General features: G+C 32.4%; 1 protein-coding gene across 1 annotated transcript in view; it reads left to right on the top strand.

Moving 5' to 3' along the window:
- The window catches only part of Osi17 (DUF1676 domain-containing protein Osi17), a 44136-nt gene that overhangs the window by 15185 nt on the left and 5160 nt on the right, over positions 1–23791 (top strand). The window contains exons 2-8 of the mRNA XM_076130608.1: positions 4027–4684; positions 17439–17654; positions 18102–18355; positions 19613–19758; positions 20072–20169; positions 21700–21826; positions 23172–23256. Of these exons, the coding sequence (XP_075986723.1) occupies positions 4213–4684; positions 17439–17654; positions 18102–18355; positions 19613–19758; positions 20072–20169; positions 21700–21826; positions 23172–23256 (1398 nt within the window). The 5' untranslated portion in view covers positions 4027–4212. The remainder of the gene's footprint in view (positions 1–4026; positions 4685–17438; positions 17655–18101; positions 18356–19612; positions 19759–20071; positions 20170–21699; positions 21827–23171; positions 23257–23791) is intronic.

Genomic DNA, 23791 nt, shown 5'->3' with positions numbered 1-23791 from the left:
TAAAATATTCACAAAGTTTCTCTTTTTCAAAATTTGCGTACAGAATTCTAATCGCCTTAATTTTCATGTCACTGTTATTTATGTTACTTAGTTAAGTGTGTAGCAAATATTAGAAACTGTGATTTTTTCTAAGAGGATTACTATCAACGTAACATATTTTTAGCAGATCTTTTGTTTTTTTTTCTCTTCAGACTTTAACGGTCGTAAATCGTGAAAATATTTTTTGGTTACTTTTATAAGTTGTCTATTTTGTTTTTTACTGGTCTTTGCATATGGGAAAAAACGTGATTTTATGGTATGCTTGTATGCTTATAAATTTACTATCTGATAGAAATTCCTATTCCTGCACGTTCGTAACTTTTTATTGCCATTAAAATTTCCATACAAGGAAATTTATTATTGTTTTGAGTCCTATCCTATCATATTTTGTATCTCATAGACCCTTCCAATTATAGTTTTATTGTCTAGCATACCAAACATGTCAACATTATTGTTTTCAACCCAAAGTCATCTCGACCTTATACGATTTATGTTAAAAGAATAAGGGATACAACTTTAAAATTTACCTAATTTCAAACTTTCGCTGTGACAGTAATTCACCATATTTCATCTCCATCTAAGTATATCCATAATGTGCCTTTGTCTTGATTATGATCTGTCATTCTGGTTCTAACGCCTTATTTGTAATAGTTAAATGCTTTAGATTACACGCAACTTAATGGTACTTACGACATTCTAGTTTCAGATCGACATATATTATGTTTGCGGTATGTTCAATTTAAGCTAGTTATGACGCACGATACTGCGTGCACTTTAGCTTCAATTATCTGTAAATCATTGTGCAACACTTTTAAAACTAATGTTATACCAGTGGTAGCTATAGGTTAAATAGATTTGCTCCAAAAAAATTAGGCATCTGATGGTAGGTGACGACTAAGATGAAGATTTTTTATACTATACACACCTAAAACTTCCACTTATTCTTCTTTTGCAGGTTGCGGGATTGTATTTTTAGTTATTTGAGACAGCAGCAAAAGACATATCGAATTGTTTTATTTCACAGTGTATTCAAGTACATAAAAAATACCGGCTGCAAATTCTCGCAACACTAAGCTAGTACTAGTTAATTTTCCTACCAAAAGTGGACCATACAAGTGTCCATACCCATGGAACAATTTATTAATCAGCATGCAACCGACATAGTGTGAGAGGCCGAACGTGACAAGGTTTGATGGCTAGTTCCGGGTCAAAACATATCTATTTTAATTTGTTATATTGATATTTGATTATCAAAAGAAAGTGTATGAAGGGCTTGTAATATTCCATGATCTAGGTCGAACCAGTTATTGATGTTTGATTTGTGTATTCAATTATAGTGAAATGTAGATCTCGTTATGTTACTGGGTGTGGTAGATATATGGTGGGTAAACATTTCTTTTGGAGACCTTTTCACTGCTATCTTGATAATTATGTATGTGAATGAAGCTATGGAAGTTTGTAAGGATCGTCCAAGTCGCGTTCTCTGGTCTCTGCCTACCCCTATGCATTTATGTATATTTTCCGTATAAGATGATGATAACGTGGGTTGTTTACTTAAAATTATTATATTATTATGTTTCACTAACGAACTATGACGTCACGATTTTAACAAGCAAGCGTTTGTAGGGTTCCGCTTTTCCTAATACTTGTTTGATGATGAGACGAAATTTAATAAGAATCTTAGCAGTATTAAGTTTAATAAGATTTTCTAGTTTAATATTGTGTTCATTATTACATAATTTTGTCTTATTTAATCCGGTAAGTGTTCTTTTAATTATCTCACTGAATCACTAACTAGAACTAATTAAGACATTCTAAAACATTATATAATAATATTTACTTCAAGCGTAAATCCTAAATACCGCATCTGTGCCTAGCGACAGTACAAAGAAGTTTTTTAATGATTTTGAATAAGAAATAAAAATAAAAATTTCTTTGATCGTGTATTCAAAATTGTACTTATAACTATTATCATTTGAAAAGTTTATGAGGAATGTATGTACATAATATGTTTGTTACACTTTCAAACAAAAATGACTGAACCGATTTCGATGAAATTTGGAACACAAAAGTCGGGAGAAGGAAATAATTTATCATAAATCAATCATACATTTTAAAACGGTCAAAATGCAACATCCAATTTAATAGAAAGCCGCATCCAAATATAACTGTTCGATGTTTTATCATTTATCTCATTCATGTCTCACAACCAGTGCCTTAGTGAAACGAGTTTAACTAGTCTGGACGGCTAAAGGGTTATGGAATTATAACCCGGACATAATTCCGTCTATGTGGATTAATATCATGCACACATCGTTTGCTAAACAAGATGTATGTTAATTTTTCTCAATATTGACTCTATGTTGTTGAGTTGATTTTTTTTCGAATTAGTTAGAGATTTTCGAGGTATTGGTAGCGATAACGTGGGTACTTTAACCTCTGTAAATGTCCTGTAAATGATTACAGATGGATTACTATCTTAAATAACCACGTCAAAATGATCCGGTAGAAATTACTGTATATGAATGGACACCGTTACCAAAGGAAGTGATACAGTGGTAGATAATGCTTTGCTTTTTGTAAGTGAACAGTGGATGAATATGACACTGAAAACGACATGATCGAAAATTCGACCTGTAAAACTACTATACTACTCTTTGGCAAACAAACGAGTTACAAATTAATTTATATTCTGTAGCAATCGTCGATACTGCTCCACATGACAATTAAAAAGGAACTTCAGAAATGAATACTTGAATTCTCTTCGCATATTGTTCAGACTAAAAGGTTAATAGAAACATTGAAATTCGGATTTATCTTATTTCACAGACAAAGCCAGTGAGATCAATCAATTAACTCTTACTCACGGCGCAATTAGATAAGCAAAAATGTTAATTTCATAGTTTTGTTATGGTGTGGATTTTATATTGATTTCTGCAGCAAATCAATTAGGGACTTAAGATTATGTTTTTGAACTACAATTGGGTTCATAAGAAAGTAAAATACTTGAAGAATATTATTTGAAAATATAATAATATCAATTGTTAGTCGATGTTTACTTTTCTGTAAATACGAGTCGCTTTTGTAAGCAATGCAGACGCAAAGAAGGTAAAAATGGTGGCAAAACCAATTGACACTTATATCCTAAGAAGCATAGTTAAAGATCAATATACAAATAAATAAAAAATATGTAATGTAAGAATATACAGAACCTGTAATCGCTCCAATGAATCAATAACCATAATCTTATAGAAACCACAAGATAATCAGAATATCGTTAGCGACACATCAGAATCTGGCTAACAAACCATGACCAATTTACTTGAAAGAAAGAAAAACATATAATAAATTTTCTGTGACTTATCACCACTTTCACTTTAAGATCTGAACCTGCTTTCGAATACAACGCTTGAATATATATGGCATATTAAAAGATATAAAAAAAACTACAAAAATAGGTTTCCCAAACATCGACGCAAAGAGATTTTAAATAAAAAATTACTTTCCAAAACCCAAAACTCAAAACGGCTTATGATTTTTAATTGCAAACATTAATTTGTAATGTTTCTTGCATGACTTTTGATTTTAGATGTAAGTGGGTCGACTGATGGTTTTAATATATCATGGACATTATAAGTACAGTTTCTTAGGTGAGATCTGATAAGAAGCACGTTCATTTCGAATTACTTCCGTTGTTCATTTTGATTTTGAACTTCCGCGAGTGTAGGTTAATCGGTAGCTAGTATATTAGTTTGTGATTTTTCGAGATTATCGACATCAATAACATAAGGTCTTAAGCAACTATTGTTATGTTCCTTCTTTCTTCGTCCCTGTTTATCAACTTGTGATCAGTTAGTTATTTGTTATCATTACGTATTACTATATCGTATTGCAAATCTTCTGCGAGGTAAAGATTGTCGTCATAATTATCGTGATCAAAAAGTCAGTCACACACCGATTACTAATAAAATTTACTTTTGTTCGCAGATGACAGATCAACATTCGGAACAACACATCACATAACTTGTCAACATTATACAGTAACTTTCCAAAAATTACAATTCAACTTCAAGAGAATGGAATTATTTCGTGTAGACGCATCTTGTCATAGCAAGAGCTCATACGCCTGCTTATAACGAAATAACTATTGAAGATTAAGAAACCAGTAATGATATGACAATGGCCGAACGAAATGAAGACAGAAGTACCAAAATGACAATGAAAAACGTATTAACGTGTATAGTTTTAGTTCTACTTAGTGTTAAACAAGTACAGTGTAGTGACAATGACGATATATCTGATAAAGTGAAGATAATAGAAAAAGTTTCTGGTAGATTTTTCAGTGACGTTTACCAAAATGGTACGTTTAGAACTGGTAATGCGTTGTGGGACAATATATTAAACAAGTGTACTGTATCTCCGTCAGTGAGTTGTTTACAGAAGAATGTGTATTCGTTCCTTGATGATAAACTAGGTATGAATGATGATGTTGAAGTGACGAGTGGTGTGTGCTTCAAGAAGAACAATGTGGATGTTCATAAGTATAGCAAGGAAGCTAATACTATCTACCTCACCGGGAGCAAGAAGGAAGAAGAGAAAGAACGGTATCTTGACGAAGAGAATGAAATAGAGGATGAAGAACCAGGTGAGTTTTATCTTAAATATTTTTAGCTAATGTCCTTGTAAGCTATGTATGTATATTTGATTTGACAAGAGAATTGGCTTGGCTACAAAGCACGATTTTGAATCTCTTACATTTATGAAGAGGACTGACAAACAAAAATCAATGCAACATTCTAAGGTTCCACACTCCTTGCGGTCGAATTTCTCTTTTTCTTACGCCGCAAGTCTAGAATACAAGATTCAATCAAACTTGGCACATAATAAAGGGTTCATATCTAGCTACTAGTGTAAGCCAGTCACGAAAGCTAAAATTAGGTCAATAATACAATACCTCTAATGGCCAGTTTCACAGCTTATAGGAAAGTGTCGGATAACTTATCCTATTGATAAATTAACAGCAAAAATACGAAAACTACTGCTGATTTTACACGTGATAGGCTAACCAGTACATAATCAGAAGTAGTTAAACTGGGGGTTTGTAAAGCCAGACGCGATTATTAATGAGAAATTTCAGACAGTGCTTTATCATATTTTTTTCTTGAAGTGAAAACATCGTCGAATTATATCCAAATCGGGTTTTGACTCTCATCATAAATGAAGTAAAATTATAATGAAATGCAGACAAAAAAGAACTTTCATTTTCATATTCCTAACAAGTCATCTGACTACTAGATTATCAAAAGTAAAGATTAGGAGAAAAAATCTAGGTCAATCAAGCGATAAATCTAATGCATGTGATGGCAATGACTGATCAAAATTGAGTACGAATGCACCAAAAAAACTTAATCATTACTCTATTAGAGTAGACGAATTCAATACTAGTTTTGCGATGATTGAAGACGTGTTAAAAAATTGCTATGTGCCACTTGATCCAATAATGTGGCATGCAAATAAAAATTAAATATCATATAAAGATAAAGATTAAATTTTAATATAGTGCAGTATTTCTTCGTAATCTACAAATAGATTTATTTTTATTAGGAATTAAGTAACGAATTACTAACAAAGTAACGAAGGAATCCTAAGGAGGGTTTACGTCAGGCATCCAGCACGTAGTAAACACATCAGCCAAATCTCAAATTCAAAATATCCTTTATTTCGTAAACTTTTTACAAAGTATTTGAAATAGTCACGTATTTGTATTTCTTTTGTCCGTTTCGGGAAAGCTGGTTGCTCGTGAGAAGAAACGGCAAGAAACTCACGGCTTGCTCTTTTAAAATGTCAATTTGCTTGATACAAGATGATTTGATGATTTACTGTGTACACTCAAAAAAAAGCTGAAAAAATCTAATTTAAAATTTAAGCTAATAAAAATAGTAATAATCTTCAAAAGGAAACTTATTGGTAGGACACAGTAAAACATTGTACATTAAAACATTAGTACATTATTTGAAACAGACTTGGTATAAGCAGCACAGTCCCAAGCTTTATTATCGTCCAAATAATCTTTAACAGTATAATAGCCTTTTAAACATAAGTTGCGTTTAATAACTAATTTAAATTTATTGAAGCTTAAATTTTTGATTTCACTAGGGATTTTATTGTAGAATCGCACACATTGACCTCTGAAGGATTTGTTTATTTTTTGGAGCCTAGTGGCTGGAATAACAAGTTTATTTTTGTTTCGTGTATTAATGCTATGTATATCGCTCTTTTTCTTGAAATGTGTTATATTTTTGTGTACATAAATTAGGTTTTCATATACAGGGTGTCCCAAAACTCAACGATAATCCGAGACAGGATGAAAGGCCAAGTCATACCGGTTCTAGGAAAAATAAAAAAAAAAATCCATGTCACTTAGTTCAGCAATAATAGACACTTTTCAAAAAAGTTGGAATTCCACACCCTTGGTCGCATTTTCAAGTCCTGTGATCACCAATGTCACAATTTCGCTGTGTTTTTTAGAATTTCGTGATCTTCATTAAATATGCTATTAATCGTAAAACAAATTAATGCACAAAACATTGTCAATTTAATAAAAAAAATTAAGTTTTAGTGAGTCATGGTTCACAAAAATATCGTTAGTTAACTTTGACGCTTCATATTGAAAAAAAAATGTACTATACTACCCTTGGCAAGTTATTTCAAAAGTTGGCGCATTTAATCAAGATTTCAAAATGGTGCAACACTTGCCACTTTTCTTGCCATTAAAAATGTTATTTTTATTTGAACGACGAGTATCCTCGAAAATGGATCGGACGCAGTGGTACAATTGTATGGCCTCCTCGTTCCCCCGATCTAAATCCAGTAGATATTTTTTACTGGGAATGCATAAAAGAAAAAGTGTATTCGAAATCAATACAAAATCTATCAGAACTTTGCCAGAAAATTGAATTTTTTTATTTTTCCTAGAACCGGTATGACTTGGCCTTTCATCCTGTCTCGGATTATCGTTGAGTTTTGGGACACCCTGTATATATTGACCTGCCACCGTCAATATATTTATCTCCTTAAATTTTTCCCTTAGTGAATTTTTCTCTTTACAGTATATTGTCTTTGTGAACTAATACATGTGTATAGTGCTGACTCTACTAAACGATATACCAACATACGTTCTAGGATAAGGACAAGCAAAAGAAAGTTCGTAAAAACATTATATCCGAAGATTCATTTCCATCAACAACTACTTTTGCAACACCATGACCTAAAACCAAAACGATTAATTAACTTTGCACTACAACAAAAGCATTTAACTCAACAGTAGACAAGACGTCAGATAAACAAAGATTTCTCTAACCCACAAATATATATCAAGACATTTCTTCAGGAAATCCACGTCCACAGAGAAAAGCACATTTGCATACATAAACAATAAGCAATTCATGTCGTATGGTTTGTTAAGCGACCAGTTTATCTTGAGCTCTGTACTAGAACTTTTTATATTTTAAGGTTAGACTGGTAGTCTAGTGTTAGGTCTAGTGTAGGTCTGTTTTTTGAACACAATGTTCTGTAGCTTGATTTTCTACCACTATCGACCAGTGTCAACCGGGTAACTATCAGAAATTTGTATGTAAATCTGATCAGCGGCAGTACATTTTAAATGTCAACCTTTCGATACTCGATAGCACAGACTGCACAGAATTGCGCTACTGTTTGATGTTATTAAGTTGGTCGTCTTGATGGGCTTTAGGATTTCACTGCTAACTTTCTTAGTGTTTTCATCGTGTGGTTAGCTGTGGTCAACCTAGGGTAAAAGCTGTTTCAGTGTAAAATTACTATTGTCTTAGCTTAATTAGGACTATGTTAATTGAAAACTATTGTCATTTGTCATCTCTTCACTGTATCTCAGAAGCACGAAGCAGCGCCACCTATGTCTACCGTTCTTGATTCCTTTTGTCATTGACAGTATAATAGTTTCTCCGTCATAACTTGGACATAACTATTAGGTCAGGGAAAAAGTCTTTTTGCATTATAGTATGGATTCTTGAAGCTTATTGAAGATATTTTATTACAATGAACTTGTAATAAAATTTCTTTGGCTTCAAGAATCCCAAATGAGTACACGGTTCTTTAGGTTTCTTTAGTGAGCTCGTGAGGTACCCAAATATCGAGCTTTTTTGTGCAGAGAAAAGATTTTATTACGAGTTTACATACATACTATAATGCGAAAAGACTTTTTTCCCGACTTAGTAATATTAGTTTATCAAAAAATATTATCCATCATTTCAAAAATATTTGAAATAATTCATCCTAGATATTCTAGACGGAATTCATATCCGGTACACGCAATAATATATCGGTATGTGGTAAGATAACTACTTTCCCAATTCGCTACACGTGCAGTCAATTATCTTCTACTTAGCGTTAAAAATGATTCATACTTTGTTATTTGTTTACTATACGTTTCTAAAGAGTTCTGATATTTGAAGTATTTCGGGTGTGGGCCGTTTGTTTGAGAAAATGAGAGTATGAGCTGTAGTAATATTAGCTTTTGAACAAAAGAACATAGCTGATGTCAATTCAGTCATTCTACTCAGTCAAATCATTGCAAATGAGAAAGCCTCTTTCCTTGCGTCACAGACTAGCAAAACACATTCCGAATAGAATAAACTCATACGCTGTGCATATGCATACGTATGCTGTGTACCACTAGATAAATTTTAAGGAATAACAACTATTACCATTTAAAAATTTGGCAGCTGAGTAATCGCTTCAGGCAATGAGTTTCAAACCATTTTAAACCAAATTAAATCAATGAAATTAATCCACTAAATTAGACCAAGACTCTCTCTTTCTACGTCCTTGAATATCAACAACAGTTGCACATTCTAAGATGCCGACTGACCAGTTAGTGAACCATAAACTTTCTGTTTCCGTCTGAATCAGCGGTGTCAATGACTTGAGATGACGTGATTCTTGCACCTTCATCGTGAATTTTGTATCGGTGATAGTCGGTTAATTTTCTCTCGCAATCTTTAGAATCAATGTGGCTATTTTTAGGTGATCAGAAGATTTGGGTTTTCTATTTTTAGTTGTTAATCAATAAAAGTTGTTGTGATAAGAGCACTTTTCAAAGAGTTGTAAGTCATTTGAAGAACAAAAATATAACAATATGTTATCTCACGGTTTGCGTCGCGAATTATTGTAGAATTATGATCAGGGCGTTTCTTTTGTATTGAAAAAGACAATATTTTTATAAACTTTGTAACTATACATTATCAAAAGTAACCTTCACAATCTTATATTCTCGTCTTCATGTAAATTGACATTATATTAGAAAATTCAATACGATGACAATTTACATGAACTTTTGAAGCAATTTCAATGCAGTATTTCAATCCCAATTCTTTTAATTTCTTCATAATAATATGCAGCAACATAGAATCAGATACAGTACTCATTTCCCCGCATATAATATTATAATTTCTTCAAATTCTACTCTACTATGTTAGAAGTGTCGTCATCTCGTACATTTTTCACAATGAATGCTATTGTAGTGTAAATTAAACAATATGAGTGGTTAAGTGTGCCATATGGTTAAGCTTGTTCACCGACCATGAACTTAATGGTTAACCATATAAATTATTATACTTAACACACTATGACACAAATGTGTTAGGCTGTGATTGGACTAGGCTGAGAGTTTGCTTTGCAATATGTTTTTTTAACAGAAAGGTTTGTGTTGTAAGAATTGGTGTCGAAAATGATTATTTACTGATTACTTATATTATATCGAATAAAATAGGTACTAATACGGTTTTATTTGTATTGTATTCGATATAATTATATTTGACTCAGTAACTATTCTTTAAGACAAAATACAATACGGTAGATGATCCATTCAATTGGGTTCAAAGTAAAATATATTTTCCAGCCCACACAAAAACCTCGTTAAAAATAAATAGTTCTGTAATAAGGTAAGCAGAAGAAACAGGCTTCAAATATCTCTTCGAGTTTTGTAGGTACATTTTTGACATCGTGACCCTATTGGGATGTAGGTAAACATGTTTGCACATTGTCTGTTAAGGCGTGTTTACAAATTTAAAGACTTTTATTGAAATAAACTGCTCTGAACTGATGTTAAGACCAACTTCAGTTAGCAGCAAACTGTTCGCCTACTCCACACCCATCTTTATCAAAACATCGTGCCATTGAAAGTTAAAGCTCTCGAGTACAAGGTCAATAAGAACAATATGAAGGAAAATAAACGTGAAAAGTAAAATTAAGTTAATATCGTTAAATGGGGAAAGTTTCTGAGGACTTTTGAGTAATAATTCACATGAATGTGTATAGGTAGAGTTAAGGTTTGGCTGGTAGAAAGTGAGAATAAATATGTACGTAGATTTCAAAGATCGTGTAGGGAATAAAATCAATAGTATGCCTATTTAGCTTATAAGCCGTATATTAAATCGTTACTCCTTTAAATGTTTTTCGAGCTCTTTACTGCATCGTCTTGTTAAGTTTACTGAAATCCTCTCAAGTCAAAATGCTCTTGCTCTTTAATATTGCTTCACATTCAAGAACCTAATCATAGCTTTACTGATTCACAATATAAAATAAGTATCTCTCGAACAATTATATTTCAAGCGTTATTCTTTGTGTATCGTCTACAGTGCTTAATCCGCATTCGCAAAGCTCATAAGAGTTTAGTTTGAAAGGCCTGTCAATTATGATTTTCTTAAAATATGCATATATTTTTTTGCAAATCTTGTGAATTTTAAGGACTCTTTTTACAATTGTTATAAAAAGGATTTTTAAACAATGTGTGAATACATTAATTTAAATTGTCTAATTAATCAGGATATAATCATTGTGCTGTCATTTAGTGAACGGAAGTTTAAACAAACGGTTATTGTTTCTGTCCCTGTTCTTTTATCTGTATGTATGTGAACTTTAATTGTAAGGTGTCATTATTTTAGTTTTAATTAGCAAGAAATTTAACTGAATTTTTGACCAACGTCATTCAAAATGACGTCAAAACGTAAACAATTGTTATTTTTAACTGTTACTTTTTCAGTTAATTTAATACGGTTATTTTTTTAACTAATTTTCAAAATTCATTAAAATGTATGACTTATGTTATAACTATATTATGCTTTAACTGTCTAATAATATTATTATGTAGTTATACCGTATTAATTAAGCGTCATAAAATACAAAAGTTGGTTTTGATAAAATTTTAAACTAACTGAAACTAAGATATATACGGAGGTGAACTCAAATATAATATTTTTATTATTATTTCACCCTAGATTGCTTGACGTTTCGGCGCACACCTTGGTAAAGTCACGTCGCCAAAACCGTAAAAGAGAGTTAATAAAACAATTTATCTGCTCAAAACAAACTACATCAGTATAAAAACGTGACTATCTTAATAATTAAAAGTCGATAAAAAAGTGTCCATAAAAAAGTTCGTTCACGTAACATTTATCGAATAAACATTGCAAAATCATTGTTAACCAATACACGAAAATTTTCACAGTTATATTTAACACTTTCATTTTTTTTAACATCGACCATCTGTGAATTAATTCATTGCGAACGTGATTTCGAAAGCATTTTGCATTCCTCAGTGAAAGCAAAATAAACTATAAAGAAGACATACTATTGTCACACTTATTGTGAACGTATCAAGGTTCAAAATTGAATGTAGGCGGTCGAATCGAGTTTTGCTGACCGTCGACAATACTACTGCAGGTGCAATAGCTCTTATTTTTAATGTGGTAAGGATTACATTGCATTGCATAATGTCATTTATAATGTTGTTACAACGTCTGACGGCCGGCAAAAAGTTGGCTATGTTATAATGATCTTTTTAGTGGATACAGTTTCTATGATCTAGGAACGAAGGAAAATCTTTGTTGTCTTTTCTGATTTATGATTTTTTGCTGGAACTCAGCTTTGACGAATTAGATAAGTCAAGTTTATTTGTATTTTTTCTGGATTGGATATTGAGACCTGCAGACTTTTTTAAAGTCAATTAAGAGATTTACTTTTAAATAAAAGTACCTGTAATGGTTGCCATATGTTTTATTGTTCAAGAGCTTTTTTAAAATTTGTGACATTTCAGACCTGCTACAGGTGCCCATTCAAAAAGTAGGATTTGTCGTAGCATATATGGTTTTTTAGTTTCGCCTTAAATGAAAATCCTGCTACATGAAGACACTTTCTCAAATAAGGACAAATGAATATTCAACAACATAACATTAACATAATACTATCATTACTAAAGTATCGTGACGTTTTTCATCAGACCTTTGCAATTGGTTCACGTTCCCCAAAGACTTGTCATAATCCACCTGACTGTAACACCTTACAAGGTTTATGATCTACATAAAACGTCTATTATTACTATAAAGAACTTACTAGGCCATCAGTGTTCGCGGTTAGCCGCCAAGGGACTGGAATCAATGGTTATTGTACTCAATGTACACATTGATTTATTTTGTGGTTTGTTACAATGAAGAATTTATACAGGGTGATCACTTGTTTTGATTGTGAAAAAAAAATCTTGGGAAGTTCATCAGTTTAATGATAATTTAGGCTTTACAGAGTATATAAAAAGCCTTTGTTGTTAATTTTTTTTCTTTTTTATTTTGTAATTTTTTTTTGTTAATTCTATAGCGAAAATTTACAACTCTCCATCTCTTAGCAAAGTTATCATCATCTACAAAAATATACTATAGGATGCAACTGCTATATTTTTTTAAGCGTTGTTATTTATAAACCTTCTTTAAAAAAAATTAATACTTACCCTTTTTCAATCAACACAGAACTATTCTGACATGCTACAAGTATTTTTTTTTTTTTGAAAAAGCCCTAACCTTCGTCGAATCTTTTTAACTCAAACAGAAGATACTAATTAGGGTCACTGTTGTCATTTGTCTGGGTATGTCAATTTTCAAAAGGTATATTTATTTTAGAGAGATTGGCCCTACATTTAAATGGTCTACATATTCTTTGAACAAACTGACAGTTACAAATAGCGTCAAACAGTGAGAAAAAGAAAAGAATCAATGTCTTGTGAGTTCGACAAATAATAAATCGTTACAAAAGTGAACAGTAGTTGAACGGTGGCCTTAATTTTCTTCATTGTTAAAATTACGTATTGATTTTAAAAAGCAAACATCATTAATCATTCAGTCTATAGGAAAGCAGTTATTGTTGTTGCGAAAATGCCTATTTTTAGATTCTTTTACTTTTTTGAAAATGGTTATTTTGTCGGAGTTTATTTTATTGTAAATGCCATTCAAGAAAACGCATTTTATGCTAGTCACCGCATTTTAAGCTCCGCCGTACGGTAGTAGGAATGAAAAACAAAATAAACAAAGAATGTCTGCTTCGATCTGCGATTGCTAAAAGTTCCTCGTATCCTCTATTTTTCGGATCCAAAGCGGACTATGAAAGACAGGTAGACTAACAACTTTAACACATACAATATTTTATTAATACATACCTCATTTACTACTACTTTTAACCGGAACCGAGAGTACGTTACGTGTACAAGACGCATTAAAATTTATTTGGACACAAGCTGTACAAAAACATCCGCAAATTTTGCAAGATTTGTTTACATTTACCATTGCATGTTACAACCATTTTAACCAGAGCTTTTCACAACTCGTTACATCGCTGGGAGTGCCAGCATTCTGGGTAACCAATGATTTTTGACCAGTGAAAATTGGCCTCGAACTGCGATGCCTCAAGGTGAAAGTGTATGGTCATATAGCAGATAATAACTCATTTATTATGCGATACACGAATATCGCCGCATGTGGTCAATATGTACATGGGAATATTATGTAAAGTAAGCTATGTCTGGGGCATGTGATTGAGTTTGTTTTTTTTGGGTGATTTCTTTTTATGCAGAGGTGGTCGGTTGTGGACAAGTTGTTGTGGTATGTGTTTTGCTTTATTGATCTATTTTAAAGACATCTGCGCTATCTTATTCATAGTTACTTGAGCCATGTTTCACACAATATTTGTGATGTAAGGGTATGTTTCCAATATAAGTAAGGTAAAAATGATAGATCAATTATAAAATTCTGTTTGATTCTGCAAAAACGGAGTTGAATGTATGACTCTACAATATGGGAGTTCTTATCAAAACATTACACAACGTCATATATATATTAAAGCAAGGCTTTCAGATCATTCAACACTGAGTTGGCCAACACCATCAAGACAAAAAGAACGGAGATAATATTCTGTAGTAACTTTCCGCGCGAAGAGACATTTTGATTAAGGAGTGGTTAAGTTTTGTAAACAGTATTTATATTTAATGACGAATTTCCAGTCGACAGCATTGAGAGTATACTCAAGTTAATCAGTACTGTAGTTAATGAAGCGATTTCAACAAACGTTTTTTTGGTAGTCCAAAATATAGGATTGTTGGTTGAAATTTGAGACCCTGAGAAAGAACAACACAACAAGCGTTTTATCTCGAAAAAGGATGGGAACTGGTTAAAAATGAGGATGAATATTTGTATGAAAATTCTGTCTTAAGCCACTAAACCAGGCGTACGATGTTTCGGACAATAGTTAATTAGATATAAATCTGAATAAAGCTACTAAACATTGATTTCATTTCAGTAATACTCATATTTTATGATGTCAATATATGTATAAGACATAATCGTTTGTAAAATCTCTAGCAGTATAAATTAATTTAAACATAGCTTGAAAAAATAATATTTATTTTATTCGTTAAATTACAGACATGCGTGACAAAGCAAAGTAATGTCATTTTAATTTACAATTCCAACGAAATTGGTGTAATTTGTACAAATTGTACCTTTTTTTAAGTAAATTGTTTTACGCCTCTAGCTATTTATTAGAAGGTTTTCTGCTAGAGAAATGGTTTGAAGAAATTACATGTTGTTGTAACATTTGGTCTGAATAATAAGGAAATTGGTTGCGTGCTTGAAGTATACGTGCTCGTATATTCTTGAAGTAAAGGTTAGAATTTAGTAGGTAATTTTATTTGTCTATGTGATGGTGGATTATTTTTATAATGATGCGTGTGTTAAACGTGATAACTTACGGTTTTCTGTACGAATCAAACATTAATCTGTTCTACAAAATATACATATTGTAGCCTTGTTAAAATATTTTCTTGTGTAAGCTTTCTTCATTTGCTATGTTAAATGCGAATAAACATTGTTTTCGGCGGCAGCTGTATTCAACAAGAAAATTTTAGTTTTGAGTTTATCTTCTAGTAAATGCCTTTATATTATTATCCAAGTATTATAACATGAGCAAACATACCCGAGACGATCATAGACTTACAATGTCATTGACTTTAACCATAGTTTATCATGGAGGGTATAATATAATCTACATTATTTTGCAATAAAATATAGTGACTTAGTGCATTTCAGAAATTGCTTACAATATTACCATAATCCGTTTTAGATGAGTGGCCTCGTATATGTGATTTCACTTTATCGATTAAGGTAAAACATGGGGCAAATAATAGAAAGTTTCATTTAGATAATAAATTGAAAGCTAAGACAAGATATAATTATGGATTAAGATCAAAATATACCGACATCTTTATAATTAAAACAAACATGTTTAATTTCTCGTTATATTATTTATTTTCGTATGGTTAGTGGTCAATCTTGTGACAAAGATGATCAAGCCGCCCGAAGAATTTTGGGCTTGCCTATCGACTGCTATTAAAACCATCTGCGAGCTTTTCGCAAGGTTACTATAGCATAAGAATGTTCAACTCAAACACCTAAGAAACAATTATTATTGTAAATTATCGATCATCTTCAACATTGGTTGGCAAGTAAACAAGTGCTACGATCGTTATCATATTTTGATGCATAAGTTATTAGTTAAGTATATTATTTTATGCATTCTATACTTGGTCACGTTTTAAATCTATTGTTTATTATTTAAAGCTGCATCCAAATAACACGTGTTTCATTATAAATGCAAGTTAATGTGAAAGTAGATGCATAATATTACTCTGACTCTAGGTCTATCCTGCTAAGCATAATGACTTTCATATCACTGCATAAAATTCATGAAATCTGCTCTGTCGTCAAATTTCAATATTTGCTAGGTATGTAAGCTTTTCCCGCAAGCTTTTTAGCCAAACAACATTTTTTTTTTCAACCATAAATGACCAGCGATCACTATTTGATAGCGAAGGTTATCCCAGTACAGCCCTATTATAATAATTGTACCCTATATATTCGGCATTAGACTAATAAATTGTTTATCAATCGCAAAATTTTGCATTTATTTATAATATTAATCAGATTACATGCTTAATAAAATTGCATTTTTAATGTACCCCCGTGCGACCAGCAAGCGACACTGCAGTAATTCCTAAATGTTTGCAAAACTAGACCGTGAGCGGAAGAAAGTATCGACTCGGAACAATACAAGAGAAATTACACAACGTATTAGAAATTAATTCTTACGGGGAAATGTTTTGTGACATATTGAAAGAAAGGTGGAAAGTTCACTGTTACAGCATTCTTTTCCCTTGCATTGTAATAAGTAATTCTTCGTAATCGATTTTTTTTTTGCGGAAGTCTACGAGAAGGTGATCACTTTATGTGATTACTTGACTGTATTGTTGTTAGAATTTTACTTTTTTGAATAGCTTTTATGGTTTTATTGAAAGTCAATTCTCTCTTAGATTACCATATTCATCAAGTATGGGATCCAGGTATTTAAATAGGTTTCTAATATACTGTTTTTTTTCCGTATGCATGCTCTAACTTGATAGTTAGGCGATGCATTTAGGATTTGTCCCGCGTTCGAGCGGTAATATTGACTAATACAATTATATAAAGACTGAACAAAGCTAATATTAATCAAGTTATTTGTTCAGTGACTCTTGTGCCTTAATTATTATATTGTGTATTAAAATGACGTAAAATGACAAAAATAGCCCACAAAGGAAACTAGACAAATAATAATAATTATGTTATTTGTTTGTACTCATTCGAAAATATACACACTTTCCTTCCTTTTAAAGAATCACACATTTAGGGTGTATATAACTTTGCAGACCAAATAACAAATATAGTCATCGCTGACTCACAAACATACATTTCATTATGACCAAACGAAACGAACGTTGCCTTCGGAATACTTTCATTGTTTTGTTTTACCCCATCCTGCCCGCTGCTGGGTAAATATCTCCCTCATTTTTAACCGTCCCATCATCTGCTTTAAATATCCAATTATTAGCAAAGGCATCCAAGTCGAAACGTTTACGCCAGCGTTTCTAGGACTTGCCCCAACGGTGACGTCCCTCAGGCACCCATTTTCATTTTGTTCACGAAAAATGTTATTTTTTTTGGTTCCAGAATCTCCTCTAGAAGAAATTACAGATGCTCTCTACGACAAGAGTGTAAAGTTCCTCGTGACCCATGATATGAAGCTCACGTTACCTCAGACCTACTTCCATGGAGCTACTGTCAGAGTCTCCCCGAGAGCACTGACGAAGACTGGAGCGTTAGTCCATATAGAATTGGAGCCACAGGAGCGGCAAGAAAATGGAAGGTTGTTCTTCCATAAAATAAGTAAGTTTTAGTTATGATATTCACCCTTCGTTTTAGCTTTAACTAACAAGTGCCAAAAATGTTGCCTTCATTTTAGATTTAATTCCACTAAATATTTTAAATAAGCTTAAAATAATTAGACTATGTTCAGTTCGATGTTGGTCAAACAGGTAGTAACAAAAAATATATAATTACTCATCAATCTATTGGTTACATGCATATTGTCATGATAATATTTACCTAATTTAATTCTTATAAGCATATTTGATCAAATTATCATTTTACTTTTCCAATACATTACAAATGTACTTTATTTACTTTGACGTTTGACACCCAGAAGTCGGCACTGCAAAACTGCACCTGACTTTTCTTATTAGTTCTTAAACTTTATATTCATTCAACGACTATAATAAGTGTCAATATTTGACCTAAATGGATAAATGATATGATTTTGATGATTTGTTGCAGAAAAATATATAAAAAAGAAACTAGTATCGGCAGCTATAGCCATAATCTTAGTCGTGAAGCTCATAGCACTGAAGTTGGTCTTCGTACTACCTCTTATCATGGGCATCACGACTGCGAAGAAGATGTTCCTCAAACTTCTCCTGTTCCTGTTCCCTGCGTTGAGCCATATCTTCAAGCTATGCTCCTGGTATCACCAGAATTATCACACGACGAAGTATCATCATCATCATCATTTAATCACACATCATCATAAGGTTTGTAGATTTTTTTGTAATTGACATTTTGTTGCGATTATTACTAGGTTTTGTAAGATATTGGTTAAATTTGGTTCAGTAAAATCTTGGTTTAATAGGGCAATACAGTAAACTGATGGAAATTTCATCAGTTGTTTTAAGACACAAAGAGGCAGCAAAAATAGGTAATAATGAGTTTTTGCTTACGATTTCGATCCTGTCAATAAATTTAGACAATTTCCTGGACCCAATTAATTTTAGTTCATGTCATGTTATGTATAAGTTGATTGTACCGCTCGATCGTTCCTGAAAAATATAATTAATGGTTTCCCTACTTTCATAATTGACCGTATTATTTATTATAAGTGAAATTATTGCTACTTATAATTATAATTAAGATTGTAAGTTAAAAATATTGAACACGCACCAACAGTTTTATTCAAAATCGTGTAATTTTTTTGCCATTCCAATTACAGTGTTGCGTGCGTAAAACATTTTAGTTTCACTTTTCGAGTATTATGACATTATCTGTCACTTCTTTTGTCGAATTGAAAGCGACGATTCTATAACTTTGATATTTGAATGACTTTATTATATTCCTAATTGATTTGTTTTACATCCAACACGCAGATGTTTGAATCAAACTTTGATTTTTATTCGTCACAGTAATGAAAGTAAATTAGTTCGTGAAAATGAAATATTGATATTACAAAAATCAGTTTTCTAAGTTATAGTTTATGTTGTGAAACATGCACATCATTCAAATAATACACGAACATACAAGATCAATCATGACAACGACGGACATTTCAAACGTCCAAGTCGGCAGTCATGCAACAATTTAGCGGTCATAGCCCACTAATAGCTTTAATTACTGCAGTCTTTCATGTGTAGAGTTTATTATATTTTACGACTTCATTTACCTTTCGTGGTACTGTTAAATAATGACTCAATACATTTTCATAAATATAGACATCTCTTCCAGGTTCAAAATAATTATTATTGTTAGTTTTCCGGTTGTTATTCATCAGCAATAACTTCTTGATTTCTATGAAAATACAACATAATAATTTAATAAATTTTTTTTGGAAAGCGTGGTGCATGGTTTTCTTTAGTGTAGCCTTAGTTGGTTTCTCATTATTTCTAATAATATAAAAATAGTTCTTTATCTCACAGGAAATTACTTATTGTTTTTATATGGGACGCATCAAACACTTACCAGAATGAGTTTATCGTAGTACTAGATTGTAATTCTAGCCGAATTATATCTCTTTCCAGGGTCCTCATCATCAACCATACGGTCATCCTCCCGGACACGGCGCCATTGTTGTGAGACCACACAGTCTTGGACCACCACCGACCATCTCAGACCACTACAGCGGTGGAGAGAATTGGGCTTTATCCGGTGGTGGAGTTGGCACTGAGTGAGTACGAAAATCCTTTTTATTTTATGTAGTCTTTTAAGAAAGTCTATTGACGTTACTTTATCGCAAGGTTTATCTCCATCTCACTTACGTTATTTTTCATATTTTATGTGTTTGTAGATTTTATTTGCTTTATTTTTAGTCAAAATTATTTCAAGTAAAGGTTTACAAGGTTTGCTTTTCTTGTTTTGACTGAGTTTTGGTCACGAACGGACTGTGGTCACTTTTACTATTTAGTAGTAAATTTTTTGTTACATAATTATATGCAAAAATCGATATATTTATCTAAAACATTTTTTATGCTTGATTTCAGTTACATTGGCGATATTCACCGCAATGCGATAACAAACTTCAAACCGACTTTGAACGACGCTCAGGACATCAACGCTTGGGGACTTGGATTACCACCAGGTAAAACGAAATTAATCAGACAAATAATTTGTGCTATATTTTACGAAGGATAAGGAGCTAATGAAAGTTTTAGTGCTGTAATACTTAGGTCACTATTTATATTCTATGCCTTGACGAATCTGATTGTTTTAGACCCCATTTGGCGTTTTCATCGTAAAGTTTGGTCTTTTTGACTACTACATTTCTAAGAAAGTTTTGAAATCTGCGCTGAAAATATTTTCAATATCGTCGATCGAAAATTGTAAGTGTGCGGGAAAATGGCATTAGGATGTTAACATTTTCGTGCAAATATTTTTTACGACTTTCGACGTGACTTATAGAAACAGTCGTGTCTATATCGACTTATTTATTATTTTGGTGATAATGTCTGATCCTTTGAAAATTTAAAACGCCTATAAATAGAGTTCTATCATGATTATTTTTCCATCACCAATGAAATTCCTGAAGGTCGTCCAAGGTCACCAGTTGTCTCCGGAAAAATGATGCTGTGCGAAAATTTATTATGCATTTTAGTTTCCTGATACAAGAAAAGAATGACACAATCCTAAACATTATTTCCATTCTTAGATACAAAATATTAGGTAACAACATTTCCGATTAGAAGATTTTTTCTAAATGAACCAATTTTGTTTTTACAATAATTCGAGAAGGCCCTCCCGCCGATTAGTGCAAACAAATGCTTGAAAAGTCCATCGTTTGGCTTCAAAATACGTGTATCAAATTGTGATATAACAGGGATCTAGGATATGATGCGCATGAGCCCAAAAATAAACACCAATCGACTTTATGGAAGCTTTAAGATGAACCAAATCCAGAAAAAAATATTCGCGCTTGAAGCACTTCGGAACAAATGGTCCCTTGATTTTTTATAAAAACTTTATAACGGCACAAAGTGTCTTTATAAAAATGCAGAATGGTTAATTCTTATATATTTACAACCAAAAATTTACCTAAAGACTGGTTTAAAATATGGAAAAATCACAAAATCCTACAGGTCGAGCTCAATAAGAACAATGCCGGCCGTAACGCATCTCCCTAAGCAGCCGGCTATTATGTGCACGGAAAAAACTAATTAATGAGTTTCTCGTAATGCCGTTACAGTATGACATCAAATGACTTTATTTAGATCCAAAACGTCAAAAATAAATACCGTAAACATTGATTTTTCATCGCCTCAAGAAACAGGTCATGCTTTTAAACACCTTGTTTTTGAGGGGTCTTCGGGAAAGAAAAAAAAAATATTAAAAAAATATTTCGATCGGATAAAAATCTATCTAGATCATGCATAAGAATACCCGAGAACACGATAAAGTAGTTTTCACTCACATGTTTACCGTTTTTCATAGTTAGGCTCAAAATATAAGTAGTGGCCCACGTATTAATACTCGCTGTTTCTGATTGAACCAAACCCGAAAGTATTTTTTTAAGGCTGGCAAATGTTACTGAAATCAGTAAACATTTAGTTTTTTGATGAGATAGTGCGAAAACCATTTATAGTAGAAATTAACAACTACGAAAATATATTTCCAGGACCTGATGGACATTCAGACGAACAACAGCAGTACGCAGGTGAATACGCCGCAAGCAATAATGTTCAACAAAACGTAGCAGCGAATAATTTACCACAACGAATAGCAGTACAAGCTAATACTGGAAGGTAAGAACTGAATACTTTTGGAAATTTACGCGGTTGAGTCACGTGTGCGTTGTAGGGGCGAGACAGTTGCGTTGCGTACGCGTGACAGGCTTGACTGATGCGCGACGAGTGCGTTGCGGATGCGTTGCAAATGCATTGCACGTGCGTTACGTGCGCGTGGTCTGAACGGTGGGTGTATGGGAACGAATGTGAGAAATTTATGAAGTAAAAAGGGCTTGCGCGTTTTGTGTGCGATATGGGTGCGTAGAGAAATATACGACAGATGCGTTTGTGTTACGTGTGCGTGGCGAAGCTTATACGTGTGTGCGTGCAAAATGTGCTTCGGTTGAAATATAGGAAATTATAAAGAAGAATACAGATCATTGATTGATTGGCCCGATTTCGTGACAAGAACTTCGCTTGGTATCTATTTATAGTAATTTTATTCATTACAGTCAGTGCGTGCACGCATAATTATAGTGTATTCGTATTCAATGTTCAGTGATCTTGATTCTATTTATTTCGGTTCCTAGTCCATTAATAACTTTGATTTATTGATTTGCAACATTAGAAGTATTTTTGGCTCTAAGACTTTACTAGCGGCACGCCCCGGCTTCGCCTGAGTTACGTGTTTTGTTAACAACACACTGTCTGGATTAGTCGTAGTTAACAGTTAGAAATTATACACTAAAACCCTTATTGAGAATCTCTCTATTTATTAGTGAAAAATACTTACTATAGCGAATTTAACATAGAGTTGTATTTTGCAAAAAATGTTCGGTAAAATACGGTAGCAATTATAATGTTAATAGTTGGTTATTTTACAAAATAACAGTTATTTAACGGGCGGTACTTTTGCTTTTACAAGATTTATCTTTGTTATCTTCACGCTCTTGTTAGTAAAAGTGATGAGTAGTTATTGACACTTATGTTATTTAACGTATACTTAAGAGTGTCTCCTTAAAATTAAGTGTGAAAAAATATGACTAAATTAAATATTGGAGTAATTTATTATAGAAAATATTGAAGAAAAAATCCAGTTCACTGAAAGAAAATGGCATTAAAATGCTTTAAATAAATGAACATTTTTTAAAGTAATAAAATAATACTTATTGAATGAGCTAATAATATCAGTCCCACTTACATTGTCAAACATATGAAAGTTACTTAAAAGTTTTTTTTTGCGTATCTCCTAATAGTTGTTTCCTTCCTTAGAGTTAATACAAAATGTATGTATTATATCTGAATAAAACAAAGGAAGTTTGTAAAAATCGTACCAAGTGGAGTTTTCTGGTCTCTTCCTATGGAAATAATGTGTGATTTTATGCATGTATAGTAGAAAGTGTAATTTTATTTATCTTTTCAGACCTGTGGGACCACCAATTAATCCATACTACCGGAACAAGAAAGCAAATCCCAAAGACGCGTACCAAGCTGAAAAAGAAGCACTGGTAAGTTTCAAAATATTTTCTTTAAATAAATCAATAAACAAAATTACGACTATCTGCCCTTAAGTAATACAAGTACACACAGTATGTAGTAGGTATCCCACATATTACAAACGTGCAAATTACTTCACCATTCCTAACCTACTTACTAACCTATGAACTATTTACTTAATTGTCACGTCATTCCTCTGATCTTTTTGGCGCAGAATCTCTGTCAGAACCTTGATTCCGTTCCTCATTATTATATATTATACAATTACTCGTATACATTATAAAAATGGTTTTATTTGGTGTGTCTCAAAGACCTCCAATCCAATGATCCTCACCTCACTACCACAAATCTTAACTTGTAATAAACAGCTGTGATGCTTTACTATCTCTGAACATAATTGTTATGTATTGGTATTCCTTGCCCTTAACTTCTTTCTCCTACACGTGGACTCGATAGAACAGGTTTCTTTAGTATTTTGTAGGACGCCCTCGATCTATACCAGTTTTGTAATATCAACACCATGTTTATTGCTTGTAAATTGCTTAT

The sequence above is a fragment of the Anticarsia gemmatalis genome, chromosome 24 (assembly GCF_050436995.1).
Source record: "Anticarsia gemmatalis isolate Benzon Research Colony breed Stoneville strain chromosome 24, ilAntGemm2 primary, whole genome shotgun sequence".
In the NCBI taxonomy this organism is placed as follows: Eukaryota; Metazoa; Arthropoda; class Insecta; order Lepidoptera; family Erebidae; genus Anticarsia; species Anticarsia gemmatalis.
The sequence above is the reverse complement of the archived record's forward strand: the minus strand, read 5'-3'. Positions and strand labels throughout refer to the sequence as shown.